Source organism: Pseudophryne corroboree, chromosome 4, assembly GCF_028390025.1.
Source record: "Pseudophryne corroboree isolate aPseCor3 chromosome 4, aPseCor3.hap2, whole genome shotgun sequence".
NCBI classification, from domain to species: domain Eukaryota; kingdom Metazoa; phylum Chordata; class Amphibia; order Anura; family Myobatrachidae; genus Pseudophryne; species Pseudophryne corroboree.
Genome location: NC_086447.1, coordinates 199,532,574 through 199,556,150, shown reverse-complemented (window position 1 = coordinate 199,556,150; position 23,577 = coordinate 199,532,574). Strand labels below are relative to the sequence as shown.

At 42.3% G+C, this 23,577-nt stretch overlaps 1 protein-coding gene across 13 annotated transcripts in view; it reads left to right on the top strand.

Moving 5' to 3' along the window:
* The window catches only part of GIGYF2 (GRB10 interacting GYF protein 2), a 452,656-nt gene that overhangs the window by 207,279 nt on the left and 221,800 nt on the right, over positions 1 to 23,577 (top strand). For 10 of the 13 annotated variants that reach the window (XM_063915746.1, XM_063915737.1, XM_063915739.1 and 7 more), the window contains one exon: positions 11,638 to 11,829. The exons of the other annotated variants lie outside the window; for them this stretch is intronic. In XM_063915746.1, coding sequence (XP_063771816.1) covers positions 11,638 to 11,829 — 192 coding nt within the window. The remainder of the gene's footprint in view (positions 1 to 11,637; positions 11,830 to 23,577) is intronic. 13 annotated transcript variants of the gene reach the window in all.

Here is a 23,577-nt window from a genome sequence, read left to right as displayed (position 1 = left end):
TGTCTGCCGGACTGTGCATTAGAATGCTGGATGGAGGTCTGGTCAGTCGGCTTGTAGACGTGCGTGTTCTCAGTCTTGTAAAGCAGTTTAATTCACATTGAGCACTGCTCTCTTACATGACAGCACCCATGAGCCTGGGGGAGCAGGCAGTGTGTCTGATTGCACCCATTTCATGTTATAAATATGTATCAGGCATGTGCTTGAGAGACCTAGCACATGTTTTTGGGTATTTCAGAGGGAGTGGGTGCTTGTTTTCCACTGGACTTTGCTCGCCTCTGTCCAGTTAAGCGGATTGAAGAGAACAGAGCCTCATTGTTCCTGGAGGAGCAAAGCCGTCTTCAGGCCTGCGGTGCTGAATATTAAAGTAATGACCCAAATCCCACCCCCCTCAGGGCTTCTGTTCTGTCGCTTTGCCCAAAGTTTGGACCTCCTGCTGCCAGTGGCACGCCAGTGCATGCCCAAACCAAACAGTGGAAGGAGAAGCTACGCAGGTACCTCAAACGTTCAGTCCCTTGAAGCCCAAGTTATCACTTACTTAACCCTTTCCTACACCTGCTAATGGTGTACATAAACGTAGCTTTAATGATGAACGCTGTTTTCACAGTAGGAACATGTTTTATATAGTGTTCTTATGAATATCCTTCTAGGTGACCCATTATGTAATGATCTCTAGATGATGATATCCCTCCATATTGAGTACATAATTTAATGTAGTCACATGATCTCATCTTCTTGCCAAACTGGTACTGTTCCCCTCACCCTTCCATCCCTTTCCAATTTTTCATCTATTACTGAAAGTTATTACATACTTGGTATAGTACTTGAAAGAAAGCTTTTTTATTATGTTCAATATTTGTAGTGGACTCAAGATCGTTTTTTTTTTAAATGTCTAAACAAATAACTTTTTATGAATGCGTCTGTTGCCTTGAGGTAGAAATACAACTGTGTTTTGAAGAGTGTATTACCCTTTGTAGTGACCCTTTGCTGTATTGCTGACAGGGGATCCGGTCAAGATGCCGCCGGACGGAATCCCGGCGGTCGAAATACCGACGCCGGAATCCCGACCGCCGCAATCCCGACATATTCTCCCTCCGTGGGTGTCCACGACACCCATAGAGGGAGAATATAATAGCGTGCCGAGCGTAGCGAGGCACCGTGCCCGCAGCGTGGCGAGCGAAGCGAGCCCGCAAGGGGCTGCGTTCCGCTCGCCACCCCTGTCGGGATTGTGTGGTCGGGATTCCGGTGTCGGTATTTCGACCGCCGGGATTCCGACCACCGGCATTTAGTACTGATCCCGCTGACAGTATTGACTAAATATCAGAATGAGTATGATGTCTAAAAGTTGGATTATTATTGAGATTGTTCACAAATGTACTTTTTGAAGGTGCTGCTATCATCGCGTATGAGCCAGTTACTCCAGCAGGCCCCTGTGTGTATCAGTGATCCAGCTGAACGGCTGGGTCTTATTCAGTGTGGTTACCCAATGGTTTCCTGTAGAAGTTTGTGATGACTGCAGAGAAGTGCTATAAAAGCTTGTCCAGTGTCTAATTCACAGTCAAAAAATATTCGCTGGAAATGGTTCTTCACTTTGTAATGTCCCTCAGTTAAAAAAAGAGAGAGTAACAAAACAGTGTAGTATGTTTTTTGTAATAAATATACACCAGTATTGAGTGAACTAAAAATAGGGTGGGGAACCAAACAGTCTTTCAAACCCCTTCACAATGATTCAATTACCTCAGGTGTTACCTCAAAATGAAAATGAGGTAAATGTGCATATTCTAAGTGAAGGAAATCCACACCCGGTCAGTAGATACACCACTTGTGGAGATATGATTACCACAGATGGTAATATGTGTGAAAAAGAGTTCAGACCAACGCTTAGAGTCCCGAGGCCTGATAAAGGGAGACCGATACGCGTAGCCATCGGTGGGAAATCCTGTGGGGACTGTGTAACACCCACCTATGCCTGATGAGTGAGGATCACCTATTTGGAGTATAGCCGGGACTCTAATTAAGCGTTGGTCTGAACTCTTTTTCAGACATTACCATCTGTGGAGCAAGCACTTTAAAGGAATCCTACACGTGTGCTGCTTTGTCTTGGAAAACGTTTATGCTTCAAAACCTCATGTATTTGGGGGTAATTTTTAAGGTAATCATATCTCCACAAGGGGTGTATCTACTGACCGGGTGTGGATTTCCTTCACTTATAATATGTGCATTTACCTCATTTTCATTTTGAGGTAACACCTGAGGTAATTGAATCATTGTGAAGGGTTTTGAAAGACGGTGTTTGGTTCCCCACCCCATTTTTAGTTCACTCAATACTGGTGTATATTTAATACAAAAAAACATACTACACTGTTTTGTTACTTTTTCTTTTTTTGCTGAGGGAAATTATAAACAAAGTGGAACACCATTTCCATCGACTATTTTCTGACTGACTTTGAAGATCGGTGATATCTTTTCCTTTTGGAGGCTGCACCAGTTTCTTTGTTTAGGAGCGCTGTATTAAGTATTGTTGTATTTTACGTTTCAGTGTCTAATTCACTTGATGATCATCGGCTGGAGTCTCCTTCCGTCAGTGTCTAATTCACTTGATGATGATCGGCTGGAGTCTCCTTCCGTCAGTGTCTAATCCACTTGATGATGATCGGCTGGAGGCTTAATAGGCCATACACACTGGCCGACCTCACTCAAAGATATGAACGATCTCATTCATTAATGAACGAGATACCGTTCATATCTTTGAGTGTGGAGGCACAAGCGATGAACAATGCGCGGCCCCGCGCTCGTTCATCGCTGGTGCCCCGTCAGCTGTGCATGCAGGCCAATATGGACGAACTCGTCCATATTTGCCTGCACTGCTACGGAGCCAGGTGACGGGGGGAGTGAAGAAACATCACTCCCCCCGTCACTGCCCCCCCCCCCTGCCGCCGGGTCGCCTGTCGGCCGTATCCGCAGTCGGGCAGCTCGGCGGCGGATCGGCCAATGTGTAGGGCCCTTTAGTCTCAACAAAATATAGGGGCAAATGTGGTATACCCGCATGTATCGTGCGGGAATAACGCTTCCTACCTCGCATCTTTACAGAGACGAAGAAGCAGTGCCGAAATATATTAACATCTCGGATGCTGAAGTAGGGGGGGAGTGTAAACTGTGCCCCCTTCCCCCCTGCCTAGTGCTTTTGTGCTGTCTCTCTCCTCTTCTCCCCTACAATAACCCTTCATACATCTACCACATGGTGTCTGGCAAATAAGGTGACTGTTGTATTAATTTCCTGCCCAGCTTCCTGATAATGCTCCACATGTAAGTATGGTAACTGAGACTAAAGGCCCGTACACACTGGCCGATATATCGGCCGTTCTCTTGAACGGCCGATATATTGCGGGACCGTTGGCCAGTGTGTATAGCCGATACGTCTGTGAACTCAGTCGTTCACAGACCTATCGCGTCAGCCCCGCAGCACAGCCGACGGCCAATATATCTAGTGATATATTGGCGCGTCGCTGTGTGTGTACGGGGCGGTCGGCCGACCGCCCATACACATGCTGCGGCGGCCGGCGGTGATTGACAGCTGAACTGGGCGGGTGTGCACGCCCGCCCAGTTCATGACGTCAGTCCCCGACCGATCGGGCAGTGTGTATGCTCAACACACTGCCCGATCTGTCCTTAGATATATCAGTTGATCTGCAGATATATCTATTAGTGTGTACCCACCTTTAAACCTTAACTAAAATGGGTGCTACATAAATATCCCTTTCTCCATGTAAGGCCACTGTTAGGTATTTGTACTGCATTACTAGTATCTAAAGCAGTCTAAATACAGTACTAATTACTCTTCTGTGAGGGTAGATCTTTGTTCTGCATTAATTCCCACACTGGGCCTTTGCTGTAAGGTGTTGCCTCTGTAAAGTTATGGAAATGTTTCGCAAACTACATTATTTGTTACATAATCTCTCAGCAAATACAACAGGTGTTCCTAGTGCTTTAGTCATGGCTCTGTACAGTGGTGATTGCCAGGAGGGTGTAGAGTCTGTCAGCAGCAATACAGTCAGGTGACAGTTACAGGTGCTCTCCGCATATCAGAGCCTGGCTCTGCCCTCACTAATTGTAAGTGTTTGGTTTTCTCCTCTGCAAAAGTAGGATTTGACTGGACAGTCTTGCTGCATAAATATTCCAGCACTTGGTATTAGTATGCCCTCCACAGTTCTTCACTTTTTCCTTGGAAATAGACTGCTGGCAAGACGGATGGCGGTCATTGGGTCAACATGCAAAAAAATCGACATGAGTTTTTCACAATTTTTTTCATTTTGACCTTTTTCATACTTAACGATCCACGTGGACTACAATTGGGAACGGTAACCTATGCCGAGCGCAGAGAGGCACCTTGCCCCAAGCATAGCGAGCGAAGCGGTGCACTAATTGGGGTTCCCTCGTCATTTTTTGAAGACACTAAAAACAGTCAAAAAACTCATGTTGACCCTGTACATGTTGACCTAATGCATGTCGACCTTCAGTGGTCGACCTAATGCATGTCGACCTAATGAACCACACCCGGCAAGACGGTTCTTACGGTATCCGGTTAATAGATAGACAGTGTCTAGTTAGACAGTCAATAGATAGACACCATATGTTAGACAGACATTAGGTCGACAGGGCCAAAAGGTCGACATAAAAAGATAGACAAATGTTTTTTTTGTTTTTTTTTTATTTAAAATTTTTTTGGACTATCTTCTACCTTCTCTATCCATGTCTGCATAGAGTTGGTTATAAACATTTTTGGCGAGCGCATGCCTTTCTACAATTGGGTGTCCCAGATGACTAAACTATCCACACAAACCACAAAAATGCAAAAAAACATGGTGTCTACCTTTTTTATGTCGACCATTTTCATGTCGACCTTTTGACCCTTCGACCTTTTGTACTGTCTACCTTTTTCATGTCTACCTTTTGACCCTGTCGACCTAATGTCCATCTATTGACTGTCTAACTGGACACTATCTATCTTTTATACCACACCCGTTCTTACAGTGAAAGTCATTCAGAGCAAATACTGGGCTACACATGTTCAAATAAGATAAAGCTATATCTATGTATTTCAGATGCTTGTCATGGTAGCTTTTTCTCTCTGGAGGGACCCCATTCTTCTGGGTGATGCTCAGTACAGTATATCGCAGATGTAACTATTTTATCTGATTGGCAGGTTTTGTCCATTTTCCATGTTCCATGTTTTAAAGCAAATGGTTGATTATCATTTGCTGTCATCCATTACAAGATTTTCATTCCAACCAGGCAGATCTGGTAAATTATCATAATTGTATAGTGTATGCCCAGCTTTAGCTGTGCTCCAAAAAGGTGGAGGCCTTTAGGAAATCAGACTCTAACAGGTGTAAAATGTCCAATGAACAAAAGTTTTAGTGGGGCATTCAATAGGCATGATGATAAAACATGTTTTTCCCTGATGTTTCACAGATTTTATTTATTTTATTTATTTCTTTTTTTTAACAGGCTATCTAATTAAGCTTGAATGTAAAGGAAAAAAAAATACTTTCTCCTAAAACCAACAGGGTCAGTGAAACCTTTGTGTTTTCGCAGCTGCAGCCCTGAAAACAAATCTGCTTTTGGGGATATTGTTTTGCCTGCCTGGGGGAGGTGAAACAAAATACCAGAAACTGTGACTTGCGCCGTCTTATCTGGTCTATCTGGATAGCTGAGCGAAAGCAAAAATACTTTGTTGGGGCACGCTTATGGAAAAGAGAGGTTTTTAAATGCTAAAATATAACTTTTAATATATGCATTGAAAGCAAATTGTTGCACACAGAAAAAGAACTCAATTAAAAAGTCACATGTAACATATCAAACAAAGCAAAGGACGACACCCGAAAGGGAGTCTTTGGTTAATAGAGTACCTTACAGTATTATTCAGCTAAGAATGCCTTCATGGTTCTCCATGGTGTCCAAAAGGATGGAAAACTATCTGAACAATTAGTAGTGGAAAGCAGGATAATTTAGATGTAGATATCTCGATGTTACTGTGCTTTAAAAGTGTCTTCTGCTATCTGGTGGGAATTGATAAGAAGTGTTAACAATTATTAATCTGCCAAATGTGTGCAGGTGAAAGTCATACTTCCTGATTTTTAGCTCCCATGACAATGTGTATAAGACAAAGGTGTGTAGTTAGATGAATGATGTCTTTGATAGACACTCTAAACAATCTCCACATAATTATTCAACATATTTGCAAGACAGCGAGAGCAAGAGGTGCTCATGTTAAAGGTTTCTCCACCACTTCTTTCTGTGTAAATATTTGTACTGCACCTGGTATTCCTAAGCGGTCTCCCATCCAAGTACTAACCAGGCCTGTCACTGCTATGCTTCCAAGATCAGATGAGATTGGGTATGGCAGTATTACTAGGTTACCACAGGTGTGTGGTTATCAGGAGAGCTAGTGTGTGTGTACTTCTGCTTTCTTGATAGATGCATAGAATCTCTCTTATGTATTGCAGAGATTGATAACTGGCATCAAAAGATGAGCGAGTGGTATAGAGGGCAGAGGGTATTGAATGAGAGGTTTATAAACCGTAACTTCTGCTGTCTGTTGTCATAAGTAGCATAAATAGCTGACAACAGATGAGAGCTCAGGTGTGTACTCCCCTACCTGGAAAAAGAAAGGGAGGTGTGAGAGAGTAATCTTCTGTATAAGAACAAAATAGAATTCCATCATGTACTTGAAAGTGGCTACAAAATCAAAAATTCTAGAGGGACTCCGTATTTGCTGGATTATTATATTTTATTTATAAGGCGCCACAAGTGTTTTGCAGCATCGTACAAAGGACAGTACAAGGAGACAAAACCTAGCATTACAGTAAATAAATAACAAAAATAGAGTACCGGTATCAAAGAGCACCACAATTCTCAAAACATAATACAGCTAAGATGTAAGTATATGAGGAAGTACTTATTGTACTACTTGGGGCTGGCGGCCATAGATAGAGATGAGCCTTTATCAGCAGGAGAAAAAAGCAGGTAAAGATGGTCGCTGGGTAAGAGAGAGCTGTGAGTGAAATGTGTCGAGAAGAGGGCTTTGACAACGAGAGGAAAGAGGGCAAAATCTTGAACTTGAGCATGGGAAGTAGTGACCAGGGTAGAGGAGAGGCGACGGTCATTGGCCGACCGTAGGGTGAGGGAGTATGAAGGGAGAGGAGGTTGGAGATATAGGGATGGTAATTCACAAATTTTCACATTACAGAGGCTATGGTATATACTTATCGGGTATCCCACATGAGTATTAACGTTTATCATAATTTTTTAAATTGTATGATTGTATTATATAGGGTATAATAATACCAGTATATCTTTGACATACTATTCTGATTTTATGTGGTTTGACATCACTTTTAATTGCTGATGAGTAATCGCTCGATTTTATGTCCTTTTTGTTAATTTTTTTTTTTTGTTAAACATGTAATTGAAAAATGACAGCAGCCTTATTATCTGCTATATTATAGAAAAATTACTCAGTCTGTGCTTTGTACTCATGTTTTATTTTTGTCATTTGCTGTGTATATTTTGCTGTACAATAAACAGATATGTAAAAAAAAAAAAAAAAAGTACAAATGGTACAATCAGTGAAAAATATAAAAAACAAAATAGAAAGTGAACAGAAAAATAAATGATTACAAACTACTGTGCACCTTGACTTCTGTTTGTAAATACAGTAATTAGTGTTTTTCAGGTTACATATGCTTAATCTAAATATAACTTAAGCCCTTATACAGTGTTTAGGTAATGGTAGCGGGTGTGGTATGTTAGGTAGATAAGACTTAGGTTGACAGTGTCTTGGTCGACCACTATTGTTTGGCAGTAAGTAGGTCAACATGGTTTCTAGGTTGACAGGGACTCTAGGTCAATATGTACTAGGTCGACATGAGTATTTTACTTTTTTTGTGTTTTCTCCGTACAGTGACTGTGAACCCCAATTAGTGCACCGTGTCCCCTCGTGTGGCTCGCTTCGTTCGCCATGCTTCGGGCAAGGTTACTGTTCCCAATTGTCCACGTGGATCGTAAAGTATGAAAAAGTTCTAAAAATGCAAAAAAAAAAAAAAAAAAAGTGAGAAACTCATGTCGACCTGGGGTCCCCTGTCGACCTACTTACTGTCGACCTAAAGACCGGATCCCAATGATAATGTATATAAATCCCCCAAAAGTTGTTACAAGTGCATCCTCTAGTGTAGTGCAATGATCTACACGGTATTATGTATTCATTTTATTTTGTTCATTATAAATAGTTTTCTTACCAAATTAACCATTCAAGGTCACCTTTTCTGAGTCTGTTCATTATCTTAATGTTACGCTGTGGAACCTGCTGAGAATAATGCTAGGTACCCACTATCCAATTATCCGGCCAAGCAGCTGATATTTGTGTTTATGCAGGAGCCTAAAGCTGTGCATACACTATACAATTATCTGGCAAATCATCTGCCAGATCTGGCTGGTTGGAATGAAAATCCGCTAATGGATGAGAACAAATGACAATCGACCATTTGCTCCCAAACACTGAAACGGACAAAAACTATCAATCATACAAATATTTGTTAAATCCACGTTTTAACCCATTTGAATAACCGGTTTTGTCCATTTTCCAGTGTTTGAGAGCAGATGGTCGATTGCCAGATTTTCATTCCAACCAGCCAGATCTGGCAGATGGATTGCCAGATAATTGTATAGTGCAGTGGTTCCCAACCACGTCCTCAAGTACCCCCAACAGTTCATATTTTCAGGTCTCCTCACAGGATTGCAAGTGAAATAATTTGCTCCACCTGTGGGTCTTATAAAATGTGTCAGTGAGTAATGAATACACCTGATCAACTGCTAGGTGACCTGGAAAACATGAACTGTTGGGGGTACTTGAGGGCCGAGGTTGGAAACCACTGGTATAGTTTATGCCCAGCTTTAGCTATTAAGTATCTTCAAGTGCTCTTGCAATTGTCACATGACCGCCTGATCCAGTTGAAGAGATCTAAAAGAAGTACACACTGAGCAAGAAATTGCTCAGTGTGTATGGGTGCACACCAGTTGGACTGAGCATTTATCTGATCGTCAGAAGTTTTCGTGTACAGAGTACCCAGCGTAAGCCATGTCATGCAGATGTCTGGAACAGGCAGATTCAAGAGATGGTTCCTGTCCTTTCATGGGATCCGGTCTCTATGTCGACACTATCTAGGTCGACCACTATTGGTCGACAGGGTTTCTTGGTAGACATGTTCTAGGTTGACAGGTCAAAAGGTCGACATGAGTTTTTCACGTGGACTACGATTGGAACGGTAATCTGCCCGAAGCATGGCGAGCGGACACAGTGCACTAATTGCGGTTCCCAGTCACTCTACGAAGAAAACGACACCAAAAAAACATAAAAACTCATGTCGACCTTTTGACTTGTCGACCTAGACCCTGTCGACCAATAGTGGTTGACCTGTTTCTATCTACCTTCCATACCACACCCCCTTTCATAAACAGACTAAAATGAACTGTATGCAGTAATATATTATAGCGCCACTGATCTTGGTTTTGCAAATGACAATAAAGCACCAGCTTTTATTCTTATATAGTTAATATTTTAATTGTTATTTGAGTGCCATATTGTGGGCCCAGCAGCTAACAGGTGAGCAGGTCTACTATAAACATTGTCCAGACAGGGTTCCTGACCCTGTGTTCTCCCCTCCTGCCGACCACTTCACACAGCTCCCGATACTTCTGCTCTTTTTCCATAAACAGCTCTCTTGGCTATAGGTCAAAAATGCCCCACTAATGAGCGTTGGGCAGGATCCAGAGCTTCTGCTCCTGTTCTGACTGCATCCTGATGCTTTGGCCGGAAAGTAGGATGAGCCACAACATGTTAGAATCTGTAGTGAAGTATGGGCAGTGATGAGGAGGGTGGTGTGATGGCAGTTGTATTGGTTGGTGTTTTCACACTTTTGTATACTCCATTTAGAAAAGGTATCTGGTCACAGATGTGTCTCATTAAGGGGGCAGTAGCATTTGTAATATTTATGGAATACAAGAGAAATTAAATCTCTTTGGATTATCATTGAGAGCTACCATGGTCATGTGTGGAAAGAGGTGAGTTTATACCTGTGATAAGTTCATGTTGAGTGTTAGATGGTTGGGTTATTCTGTTTAAACTAAAATGTCACTTCTGCTGGTGACTAGATACTATTTGCAGTTTCAAATCCCTCATCTGCTTGCATGATATTACATTCAAGCCAATTGGATACTTTCTTTCTTTTTTTGCAAAGGTGGAGTAGGACTGTTCTAGTCTTAAATGTGATTTCTCCCTGGAGAGATCCTCTCCCCTTCCCTTGGATACTACACATAAGCTCTCCCCTTTGCAGTTGGATAGAACTATATCAAAGCCATAGACGTGTCCGTATGTAAGGGTAATGAACTGGTATCTACCTGGAAAGATAGATTATCCCTTTTAACGGACCAATACACCTCCAAAACAAGTTGCGTTATATTAGAGACTTTGTAAATAATGCAATTCCCAAATGATCACCGCTTAGTCTCCCATTTGTCAGCTGTGATGCAGCTGAAATGTTTATTATGTAATACAGGTGTTAAATGTTATTAGTTGCTCTGTTAGGTTAGATATGCCAACTTTGATTTTACAATAAGTTGATATGTAGGAAAAAATGGATTCTAGACAGTTTTATTTGAATCTATTCAGTCTTTTATACCAGCGCCGTCTTGGTTATGTACAATGAAAGGATAAGTTATTGACTACAGAAGCTGCCGCCATACCTACACATTGATGTACGAATTTTAATAAAAATGTCTAGTTGTCTGAATCAGAAAAAGGAATGAAAGTCTAATGCGATTCAAAGCTAGTAGAACATGAAATTTTAAAATAAAAATAATTTTCGCACCACAATTTTTCCCGGAAGTACTTTTGACCCTGGAAAACAACCTCTGACACTCCTCAGCAGTTACTCTAACCATTACTAATGTTGCTATGAAGTGTCAGATGCTCACATGTTTTCCAATTAAAAGGTCTATTTCATGTGTCAATAGTTCTGTCGGTAAGTCACGATATCTATCACTTTGGCAGAGTTGCTGAGATTGCTCCCTCACATCTCTGGGACCATTGGTTCGATTTTAACCAGGGTTCTGTTTAGATTTTATTATGCTCCCCTGTGTATTCCCCGGATTACCTTGGTGTGCACTGGTTTCGTCCCACAGTACAAATGCACACACTCAGACTGGTAGGTTAATTGCAGTGGCACTTCATGTAAAATAAAAGGAGGTCAACAGATTAAACCTGCATTCTGCAGATGAAAGACATTGTTTCTGCTTCTAACCTTCGTTAGCAGTGGAAAAAGCAAACTACAGCCACCATTCTAGTTTTGTCTGAGGGTAATTGGCACACTAAAGTACGCAGGAAGAAAGTTAAGCAGACATAATTAGACTCTGCTGAGTGTCTGTGTGTGTATGTGCTAGCTGGTGAGATTTTGCTCCATAATACTGTTGAGTGTTCAGTCCGCTCAGGTGTTTGTGCACTAATCTCTGGTTTATCCTAGTATTGGGGGAATGTGCGCTTCTGCAGTTGATACTTTGCTAGACTAATTCTCTGAACTCCTTCAGTTCGGCCTGTGGTTGAAGAGGGAGTCACAGCTGCTGCTGCTGCTGGGAGAAAGCAAGAATTTATCCGTTCAGAGACTGGGAGCTGGCGTAGCCTGCGGGAGGAGTTGAATGGCGAGGAAGAGGAAGGTGGTGGTGTCTGGAGGACTGCAGCACCCAGAAGAGATGGTGAGAGGTGGCGCTCTAATAGTCCTGGTGAGTATACAATAAAGAGAAGAGGATGTTAGAGGCATGAAGACATAATATGATGAATCTAGCTGGGAGAAATGATACAATAACCCTTCTTAGCAGTATACAGAATACTGTGAGAATCTGGTAATAATTATTTGGTTACCAGGTAATTAAAATTTTAGGTGGTTAATAATAATAATCCCCATACAGCTGCTTCATGTATTACCATGGATCCATAATGAAGCGTCTAAACTTATAATCAGAACACATTGTCTCTGGGAGCAGCAGTTTTTGTGACCTAATAAGTACGTTTCTAGATGTAACATTAAGCATTTATGTCCTCAGTGTTACCATGCTATGTTAGTTGCTGGTATTTTTTTGTCTTTAGTGTAATATATTACCCCTCTACAAACTGACACCCTGCTAATTGCATACCATGTAGCATCTTTATATACAGTACCTCAAAAAGACATACCTATGGAATTGAGGTTGTGAAGGATTTAATGATAGCAATTTCCAACTGAACAAATATATAGATATTTAAAAAAAAAAAAAAAAAGATTTTCTACTTTCTACGTTTTGCTTTTTACTTCACATCAATTTCCCTGTACATGAGTATTGCCTAGGGACCTGCGGTGGTTAGCTATGGGTTCAGCTTGCTAGTAAATGGGATGTAAGATCATTTACTGATTCTAGAGTCTATAGTCAAAGATTTGAAGCCCAAATTTCAAGCAGTACATACTGATCACATTACATTAAGGCAGAATAGTAAGACTATTAAGCAAGGGAATTATATGGTGTTCTTCATTGGAACTAATCACAACCAATGGGACTATGTCAATGAATATTTTAGACAACACCACTCCGTTTTTAAAGCAGATCATGATTTTCCAGGTATCATTTTCAAATGAGTTGCGTCTTTCGTACCATGCATCAAGAAAATATGGACTTGTTAGTTGATAAGGTGTACTTAAAGGATGTGGGTGTCACGGTGCTGTTACAAAAAAAAATGTCCTGTAATGGTTAGGAGCAAGAATAATGGTCTTAAAGCTTCTTTAGTAATAGAACACTGAGAACTTTAACGCAGGACAGTAACTAATAAAAAATGGAAGGTATTCTGAATTATGGGAGGGCCATGAGAGACACATTTTGGTGAAATTTATTGCTGTGGAAGCGATTTGAGTGCTGCACCGAATATAGGTCTCAATGTGCTATGGGGATTCAGGAAATGTGTTTAGAAAGTATTTGTGGGAGTCTGGGAGTGAGCCTCCTGTGATGGTACATATCAGCTTTCTTGGGGGATTTCAGTTGTTTTTGGGTTTCCGGAAGTAATGGGTGTCCAGAGGGTGGTATTCAATTGTTCTGGTGCGAGTGCAGTTGGCGCTCATTATTAATGCTTGTACCCTTTGGAGGTGACTAGTAGAAATCCTCCCAATATCTGGCTTTTGGGCACCCAATAGTTTGCACAGTGTGGGGTTGATCAAGAAAGGCTATTTCTCATGGTTTGTTCCTGCTCTGCCTGTGGTGTTTACATCTGTATCTGCTCTTAATCATAGAGCTATAGTTGAATTATTTTTCAGTAGTATCGACCTAAGCTAATTGATTTATTTATACCCTTGTGTTAGTAGCTATCAGGAGGAAAGGTGTGTCTTATTTTATAGCTGTTTTAGGCTCTCCCTACCGTTTTCAACTGGGTGCTTGTTTATGGATCTACAAAGTTAAGTGTTCTACTAAAGCTATTAAACCATCTTCACTGCCTGTCTAGTAACACTGGTTTCATTTCACTAAAGGTACTGAGAAATTATCTAACCACTCAGTGCAACCATAGTCCTGATCAGTCACTTTGTTTCAATGGGGCAGATTCAGTTGTTTTAACACACAGCTGCCACTAGGGGGCACAGAATGGAACAATTCAATTATTGCTTAATTTAGACGCCGGTTATCTGTGGGGGTGATATTTCTTCTCATAGCCTCCTTAGTTTGGACGCACAAAGCAGCACTTTAGACTGGTTTATCAGCTTTATGCAGCTAAACACTCTGTTATCAATATGCATGGGTGCCCGAACACCATTGAATCCTGACAATTGTTTGGGCGTCTATACTCTCCTGTTTAGATGGGAAAAATAGACACCCAAAACAATTGAATCGCCCCCAATGCATCTACACTAAAATTATCAAGTATTTTATACACCTTTATATTTTATTTTTAAATGCATATAAATATAGTTTAACAAGTTCAAAGTGGTTATTTTTATAATTATTAGAAAGTTTTATAAATGATAGAGACCACTTTTAGTTATATTATCTATGTACATGCTCTAAAACCACACACACCAATAATATGATATTTAATATATGGTGTATTAGAGCGATGTCAGTTCTACATGTAAACTTTGTTATTTCTTGACATATCCAAAGTACAGTAAATGTAAACTGACATATATTGCTGGAACAACACAGCACAATAAACCAAAAAACTAGGTAGGACCCAGATGAGAGGATTGGGTGACTCGATCTATCTTGATGGGCAAGTGCAGGAGAGTATAATAGAAAAGAGAGAGACCCTGTGGCGCAGATATGGTATAAAATACAATACAGTCCCTTTTTTTTTTTTTAGTTTCCCTTGCTAGGGATAGAAGATTTCTTCCAGGAATGTCGTCCTTCTCTCCAGGGGTTCACTCCAAATATTAGCCTCAAATAGGAGAGAAATATTCTTAGTGTAACACTGTGGGGTTTGAATGGGATACACTTAAATGTATGATGTTGCACTCACATTTTATGATAATTATATATGCCCATCATCCTCCATATGTCTGTTTCTCCTTCACCGCCAAATATGTGGCTCAAATAAAGAAAAATATTTAGTGCAACACTGTTTGTAAAAAACTAAAACCAGGTTTATTACAGAATTGCACTCGCATAGATAAAAGACAACAAAGCGTATAGAACCTCCTCAGATAGGGTAAGATGATTCTCACGACAGCTAGATTCGGAACCAGCCGGTCCAACCGCCAAAGGAGGATATCACCGTCCCTGAGATGTTTCCAGCGGTAAGTCCAAAAGTCCAAAGTCAAAAAGAATCCACCTGCTTAACGCGTTTCGGACTTAGAAGTCCTTCATCAGAAGCATGGTGGAATACAAACTGAATGGGTTTTTATACCCACAAACATGATTAAGACCACCCCCACCCCACCTGAGAATGGGCGCCTAAAATCAAAAACAGCCAATGAAGAAAGTAAAACGGAGCCGTTCTTCACATTGCATCACTTCCGGTTTCCGGAAGAATGCGTTCCACCGCGTTCCATGCATACGCTCGCATACCGTCCGCTCACTTCCGGTGACACCCGGAAGTGATACTTGCGTTCCACCGCGTTCCAATGCGGCGCTTCTTAGAGCTTCCTCCTTTACTTTGACTCGAAAGCATAGCGGTGACGGTTACCATGATAACTTGGATGACATTTACTGGCGGCTCAGACTCGCATGGGGTGAAAGTGGTCCATGATGATACATAATCTATAAAATATACCAAAAAACGTAATTAGTTATACAATAGAGAAATACTGAAAACTATAGGAAATGCTTGAGCTCAAAATCCCCATTCAAACCTCTGGGGACCAAAGCTTTCAATAGGTAAATCCACTTCATTTCAGCTTTGGAAAGCCTAAGATCCACATCCCTTATTTTCCAATTATGTTGTACTGTTTGGATGCCCCAAAAAGATTTAACATGACACTCATTTGCAATGTGAAGAACGGCTCCGTTTTACTTTCTTCATTGGCTGTTTTTGATTTTAGGCGCCCATTCTCAGGTGGGGTGGGGGTGGTCTTAATCATGTTTGTGGGTATAAAAACCCATTCAGTTTGTATTCCACCATGCTTCTGATGAAGGACTTCTAAGTCCGAAACGCGTTAAGCAGGTGGATTCTTTTTGACTTTGGACTTTTGGACTTACCTCTGGAAACATCTCAGGGACGGTGATATCCTCCTTTGGCGGTTGGACCGGCTGGTTCCGAATCTAGCTGTCGTGAGAATCATCTTACCCTATCTGAGGAGGTTCTATACGCTTTGTTGTCTTTTATCTATGTGAGTGCAATTCTGTAATAAACCTGGTTTTAGTTTTTTACAAACAGTGTTGCACTAAATATTTTTCTTTATTTGAGCCACATATTTGGCGGTGAAGGAGAAACAGACATATGGAGGATGATGGGCATATATAATTATCATAAAATGTGAGTGCAACATCATACATTTAAGTGTATCCCATTCAAACCCCACAGTGTTACACTAAGAATATTTCTTTTTCATCCACTAGGGGTCACTGGAGTACTCTTGGGATATGGACGGCTTCCACAGGAAGTAGGCACTGAATAAATTAATTTTGAAACTACACCTCCCCTCCATATCCCTGAGTACCTCAGTGTTTTTTCTGTGCTCGACACAGTTAGTAGGCTTGTGGCTTTGCTGCCACAGAGGTCCACATTTCATTGGAATTTTTTCTAAGTTTTTTCTTTTTTCAACGATTTACTACATCCCTTCCCCCCTTCCAATAGGCGTGGGTCCGGGATAGTGAAGGCTGCTTTAGCAGCTGTGGGTGTCGGACCTCTCTAAAAAGAGCTCCCTCACTACCATGTGCAGGACTAAAACCTGCAGTAAAGGCTGGACGGAACTTACAGAGAAGGCCCGTCATAGCCCTCACCACAGGGTCCAGGTATGTTGAACGGGGCGGTCAGCTCACGCTGCCGCCCCACTGTGTGGGATACTGTGTGTGTGTGTGGTCCCCCGCCGCTCTGAGCTGCGTCAGCCACATGGTTTTATGCATAGGCCGCTCCATGAGTAACTTTGCTGCCACAGTGATGTTCCCTGCACACAGAAATGTCAGGGTCACTGGATAAAAGATTATGATTCAACTCTTATTGATAAAGGGAATACAGCAGCGCTGCATATGTATTACAATAGGCTATGAAGTCTTTGTTAAAACATGATACAAGTTACATGTGCAGGTTTGAGTGCAACATAAGATGTTTATTAAATCTGCCTATATAATTATAAGTCGGCACTTTGTGTTATACTGTGAGCATGGGGACATATTAACCATGCTTCCTGTTGTTTTCCTGTTGTATTTCCAGAAATTTCCTGTGTTACATCTCTCCTCCATTGAAGGCGCAGGGGTGTTAAGCAGGCATATTGCTGGCGTGCACTGCACTTGGCCAGATATATATTTATAGAGACTGAGTCGTGCAAGTTGTCTGTCTTTGTTTTTTATTTTTTTGTGTATTGTCTGTCTGCATTGGTAAGACACCAGCAATTACTAATAAGCAGTTTCCCTGCCATGTCTAAAACATGGGTATACACTTACTAATTATTTATTTCATAAACTGTTTATAATGATCCTAAAGACTGCAAATCTGAATCATGGCTGTGGCAGCCAAATACTGGCTTGGTTCACTGTTGTAAAGTAAGATATGTTATATCAATTGGTCAGCACATGGTGCTTATAAAACAGTATCTGTAGAGCACTGCAAAGCCTGCAGCAGCTTTGGCTTAATTCACTTGGCCACACCACACTGGATACGCCCAATCTCATCTGATTTTGGAAGCTAAGCAGTGTTGGGCCTGATTAGCCACCTGGGAGTACAAGGTGCTGTAGGTATTTTTAATCTACAGCCACACCACTCTGGATACGCCCAAACTCATCTGAGCTTGGAAGCTAAGCAATGTGCATAGTGTTTTGCCATCTGGGGGAAACTGGTGATCCAACTAGATTGCATACTAATACATGCTAGTTCAAACTGTTAAAAATAGCTCAGTTGGGGCTTACACTATCAATATAAACCTACCATAGGTTTAACAGTCAGGATAGCTCTCCAGAGGCTGCTCCCAAGAGCGCGCTCCCGGCGCCGGCCACTAGATAGGGCCCATTAACTAAGCTGTGGTTAAGCAGCAGTCATCTCAGGTTTTAAGCCTGTGTGAGCTCACATTTAGTTTCAGACCTCTAAAAAATGTATTATACCTCTGTATCAGGATATATCTGGATATTTGTATATGGGTACATAATATATATGTGTATGTATACATATATGGAATATATATATATTTATTAAGGTCTGAGTATGTGTGAATATACATTGTTGTATGTATGTGTAGAGATATATATATATATATATATATATATATATATATATATATATATATATATATGCTGACATTAAAAATCTATTTTGCAGTAAGCAAGACTAATTGGTCAGCACACAGTGCTTATTAAACAGTATCTGTTGAGCACGGCAAACGTGGTGAGTTCAGGCCTCATCTGCAGCAGCTTTGCTTATTGTTTTTACAGGTGGCTCTGTAGCTAAGTGGTTAGGCTTTCAGGCCACAGTGAACATTGTGATTGCATGGACACTGGTTCAGATCCTGGTTTAACAGGTGTTAAAAAAAAAAAAAAAAAAAAACATGGTAGGAAGGACACCATTTTCTTTTAACGTTACTTCCTGGTTCTTTCCCGGAGGTTGCTGCTCTACAACACTTAGCATCTGGAGGAGCGGTGTGTTGTTAGGAGTTTAATTTATTAATTGTTTTTTGTACAGCATGACTCTACAGGAAGATTCACTATTGCTGGTAACCACATGCACGGTAATGCAGGTTAATACACACGTTACTTCCGTGGTGTACTTACTGGTTGGAGTACATGATCACTAAGTCTAATGCATAGTCAAACAAGCAGCTTCGCTGCAAAGTCGGTCACACAGTGTGTCGGACAAATACGAATCTGGGCCAGAGGCGCAATGTATAACGCATCTGACTATAGATAACAAGATTGTAGGTTAGTCTCCTACCTGGCTCGTTTAAGTTGTCGTGATCGTATAGTGGTTAGTGCTCTGCGTAAAAACTGCACAGACAGACCCTTACCGGTCCTCTTTTGGGGGAATACGGGGGCATGTACTGCCTGAAAGGGAAAAAAAAAATATATATATATATATTTTTTTTTTTTACTGTTTCAGTTAGATTGTTGCGGTCGATTTACTGCCAGCCCTCATAGCACCAGGCCAGTGCGTCAGGTTCTCAGCGAAGGCTGAACGATTTCCAATGAGAGACAATTACAATTATTGGGTGTTTTACTACCTATCGGAGTGTACCCTACACAGCAGTAGTGCTGTTGCTTCGCCCTGCTTTGGTAAGGGTTTTGAGGTAACAAGGCTGTAGGGGCAGGGCACTCCAGTTCAGGTTTGCCCTAAATAAAGACCACCTTACACTTCTTGCTACCTACAGCATCTTTGGACGTTGGCAGTTGGTTCTTGCGTTTTCAGCTTCGCTAGTGGCGCATAACGTCCACTTTGGCTACGTTCCTAACAGGCGGAGTCGGATTCCAAACGAGATAGATCGCAGACCAAGTGGGGGGGGGAATCTGATTTCCTACCATTGTCTACGCGAATTCCTGAACGATTCCGTCTCAACGACTTCAATTCCTAGGCATGATTCTCGATACGGTAAATCAAAGAATTTACCTACCCGAACAGAAAGTACAGGTCATTCGTCATCTGGTACAATTAGTGCTCAAGCCACGCACAGTCTCGGTTCATTTGTGCATTCGCCTATTAGACACAATAGTGGCGGCTTTCGAAGCGCTTCAGTTCGGAAGACTTCACTCACGTCCTTTTCAATTGGATGTGCTCGCACAGTGGTCGGGCTCGCATCTGCAGATTTACCGCAGGGTGAGGTTGTCTCCAAGGGCCAGAGTGTCTCTACTCTGGTGGCTCAAAGTACAGAATCTAACCGCATGGAAACGGTTCGGTGACTGGAATTGGATAATTCTCACGGCGGACGCGAGTCTCAGAGGTTAGGGAGCTGTAGTTCAAAATTATCAGCTCCAGGGTCTCTGGGCGGTTCACGAAAGATTGCGGTCTATAAATGTCCTGGAACTCCGGGCAATTTACAATGCGCTACGACAAGCAGTGCACAGGCTGCAGGCTCAGGCTGTTCAGGTGCAGTCAGACAATGCGACGGCGGTCGCATACATCAACAAACAAGAAGGAACGAAAAGCCGTATGGCAATGCGGGAAGTAGCTTAAATCCTCTATTGGGCCGAGTATTACCAAATGATATTGTCGGCAGTAGTCATTCCGGGAGTGGACAACTGGGAGGCGGATTATCTCAGCCGTCTGAATTTTCAATGAGAATGGGCATTAAATCCAGAAGTATTTCACATGCTGGTCCAGAAATGGAGTTACCTGCAGGTGGACCTGATGGCTTCTCGCCACAATCATCAAACGCCCCAGGTCGTGTCCAGAACGAGAGATCCAAAGGCAGTGGCAGTGGATGCTCTCACAATCACGTGGCCATACAGTCTCGTGTATCTGTTTCCACCATTTCCACTGCTCCCTCTGTGGCTAAAACGGATCAAAGGAGAGTCCGTCACAGTTATACTAGTGGCGCTTCTTTGGCCTCGGAGAGCTTGGTTCTCGGATCTCCGCGGTCTACTCGCAGTCGGTCTTTGGCCGCTCCCACTACGTTCTGACCTGTTTCAGCAGGGTCCGTTCCTTTACCCCGATTTAGCGCGGCCGCGTTTGACGGGGTGGCTGTTGAGACAGCCCTCTTAAGAAGAGAGGGCATTCCAGAATCGGTTATACCAACCATGTTACGAGCTAGGAAGCCGGTTACGGCAGCTCATTATTACAGAATTTGGCGTGCCTATGTAGGTTGGTGTGAAGCTCGGAAGTTTCCGACATCATCTTTTAAGTTATCCCGTCTTTTGTTATTTCTACAGATGGGGTTAGATAGAGGTCTGAGTTTATCCACACTTAAAGTGCAGATATCGGCGTTGTCCATTTATTTTCATAGTAGATTGGCCCTATTGCCGTCGGTTCACACCTTTATGCAGGGTGTCCTCAGAGTTCAGCCTCCATTCACTCCACCTACTGCGCCATAAGACTTGAATCTGGTTTTTAGATTTCTTACAGTCTTTTTATTATGAACCCTTACAACAAGTGGATATTTACATTTCTCAATTGGGAAAACAATTTTTCTTTTAGCCTTAGCGTCAGCAAGGCGTGTTTCAGATTTGGGTGCTTTGTCGTGCAAGCCACCGTATTTAGTGTTTCATGATGACAGAGCGGAACTCCGGACGAATTCCGCTTTTCTACCAAAGGTAGTGTCATCTTTTCACATCAATCAACCAATAGTAGTTCCTGTGTTACAGGAGACTCTGGTAGGTTGGATGTGGTACGCGCATTACGCATTTATGTATCCCGAACGTCGACCGTTCGTAAGACGGATACGTTGTTTGCTCTCTCTGATGCTGCCAAGATGAGTTGGCCAGCTTCTAGACAGACCTTATCCAGTTGGATTAAACTGACCATACGTCAGGCTTACCTTCATGCTAGGTTACAGCCGCCTACATCAGTAACAGCTCATTCCACACGGGCTGTGGGAACATCATGGGCAGCGAGTCGTGGAGCTTCTACGACACAGCTTTGCCGGGCGGCCACATGGTCTTCGGTCCACACGTTTGTGCGCCTCTACAAGTTTGATACGTTGGAGGCATCAGCATCTAGCTTTGGCCGCCTAGTGTTACAGGTGCCAAACAGCTCTCCCGCCCACGGGGGGAAACTTTGGTACGTCCCAAGAGTACTCCAGTGACCCCTAGTGGATGAAAAAGAAAATAGGATTTTGGTACTTACCAGGTAAATCCTTTTCTTTGAATCCATAGGGGGCACTGGACGCCCACCCAGAGCAGTTTACCTGGTTTGGGGTAGGTTCAGTAGATCTTATGGTAACACATTTTCACCGACTGGTTCAGATTAACAAGTTCTAATCAGTTATGGTGTCAACTGTTTAGTTGTCAGTAATGTTGTGTCAACTTTATTGTTGTCCGTTATGTTATATGTAATTCTACACTGTCAACCTCTCTATCGCTCCTGTTCGGCTCAGTAAAAAACACTGAGGTACTCAGGGATATGGAGGGGAGGTGTAGTTTCAAAATTAATTTATTCAGTGCCTACTTCCTGTGGAAGCCGTCCATATCCCAAGAGTACTCCAGTGCCCCCTATGGATTCAAAGAAAAGGATTTACCTGGTAAGTACCAAAATCCTATTTTCTCTCCTATTTGAGGCTAATATTTGGAGTGAACCCCTGGAGAGAAGGACGACATTCCTGGAAGAAATCTTCTATCCCTAGCAAGGGAAACTAAAAAAAAAAAAAAGGGACTGTATTGTATTTTATACCATATCTGCGCCACAGGGTCTCTCTCTTTTCTATTATATGTATTGGTTATGGTGTGGTGAGCCATTTTGAGTTGACCTGGGCTGCACTTGTGGTGTTTGCGCATTGGCTTCTTTGGTGTTTTCCTTTTCTATTCAAGTGCAGGAGAGTCACAGGGAAGGCAGTTCAGCACTCAATGTGCCTGTACCCAATAAAATGTAAGCTCACAGAGTCAGAGTTGCTGATGTGGACAAGGAGGCAAGAGACAGGAAGAAGTGGCAGTAGATAAAAGGCTTAAAATAATCATGTTAGCATGGATACAGTCATAGATGTACTAGGAGAATCTGCATGGGAGGGCAATTTCCTCAGTACCAAGCAGCAGTGCATGTGGGCATTTTTTTGCTGGTTGTAAACTTGGGATGTCATGGTTGGGGTGCAGATTGAATGTTGCTGAGAGTAACAGACGGAGCAGCAGAATGAAAGACATGATTGAGGCATTGAAAAGGGAGACAGCTTGACAGGAGAGGTTGGACATGGAAGAGAGTCCAAAGAAGAGTAGAATAAGACCAGGTCAAGTCCGTTTCGCTTACTAAGAGTGACAGAGCAGAGATGATGAAGGGAGGAGGTTGAATTCGAAAATATGGTATTCGGAGAACGGGTAGGTGGGAATTCGTGAAAGTATGAGCAGATGAGTTTGGAAGCAGGAGCTTTCAAAAGGTTGTCGAGAGGGATAGTAAAGTCCCCTAGTATCAGTGATGAAAGGTCAGGAGTGAGAAAGTGGCATAGCCATGCCTCAAAGTGGTCTGTATACATTTGGAGGTTGGGCCTGAAGCACCATAGTTGACTACTATATGGGGATAACTTGGCTGGAATACTGCACCTCAAAGGAAAGAGTTTTAGGTGTGACACTTAAGGTGATGTTAGGTTAGAGTACTACCACACTTCCTCCTTGTTGGTCACCAAATTCTGGGATGTGGGAGAGGGAGAAAACCCTAAATGAAAGAGCAATGTGGGAAATAGTATCTGAGGGAAAGGGGGTGGTGGAGCCAGTTTTTGGAAAACTCGGATGTTTAGAGTTGGAAAGCAGATGGAGGCAAGTTTGTTACAAACAGACATGACCTTTCAGAGAGCACAAGAGAGAGGAAGGGAGTGGCGGTGGGGAATTAGGTAAGGTTGATGTTGTGTAGTTGGTTCAGTAGCATGACTGTAGTAGTGAGAAGGGATAGAGTAGGAATAGAATTGGATTAAGTGGAGGAGTTGACAGCCTGAAGGGGTGATCGAGGGTATTGCAGGAGAGGTGAGACAAAGTGATCTGGGGCAAGGTTTAAGTGCCACATTGAGAGGGAATAGAAATGGCATGGGATAGGAAGGAGTGAGATAATTGTATGTACCAGAGTGAGGTGTGTGAGAGGGTGATGCCAGAAGATAAGAGGGTACAGTGTTGGTAAGGGAGCCAAGTGCAGTGACAGGGAGGTATGGTAAAACAAGGCAAACTGAATTGACTGTACAATGTAGCAGAACAAAATAGCAATGCAAATCTTGATATTCTAATTATAGTAGTAGTAGTAGTACATATTGT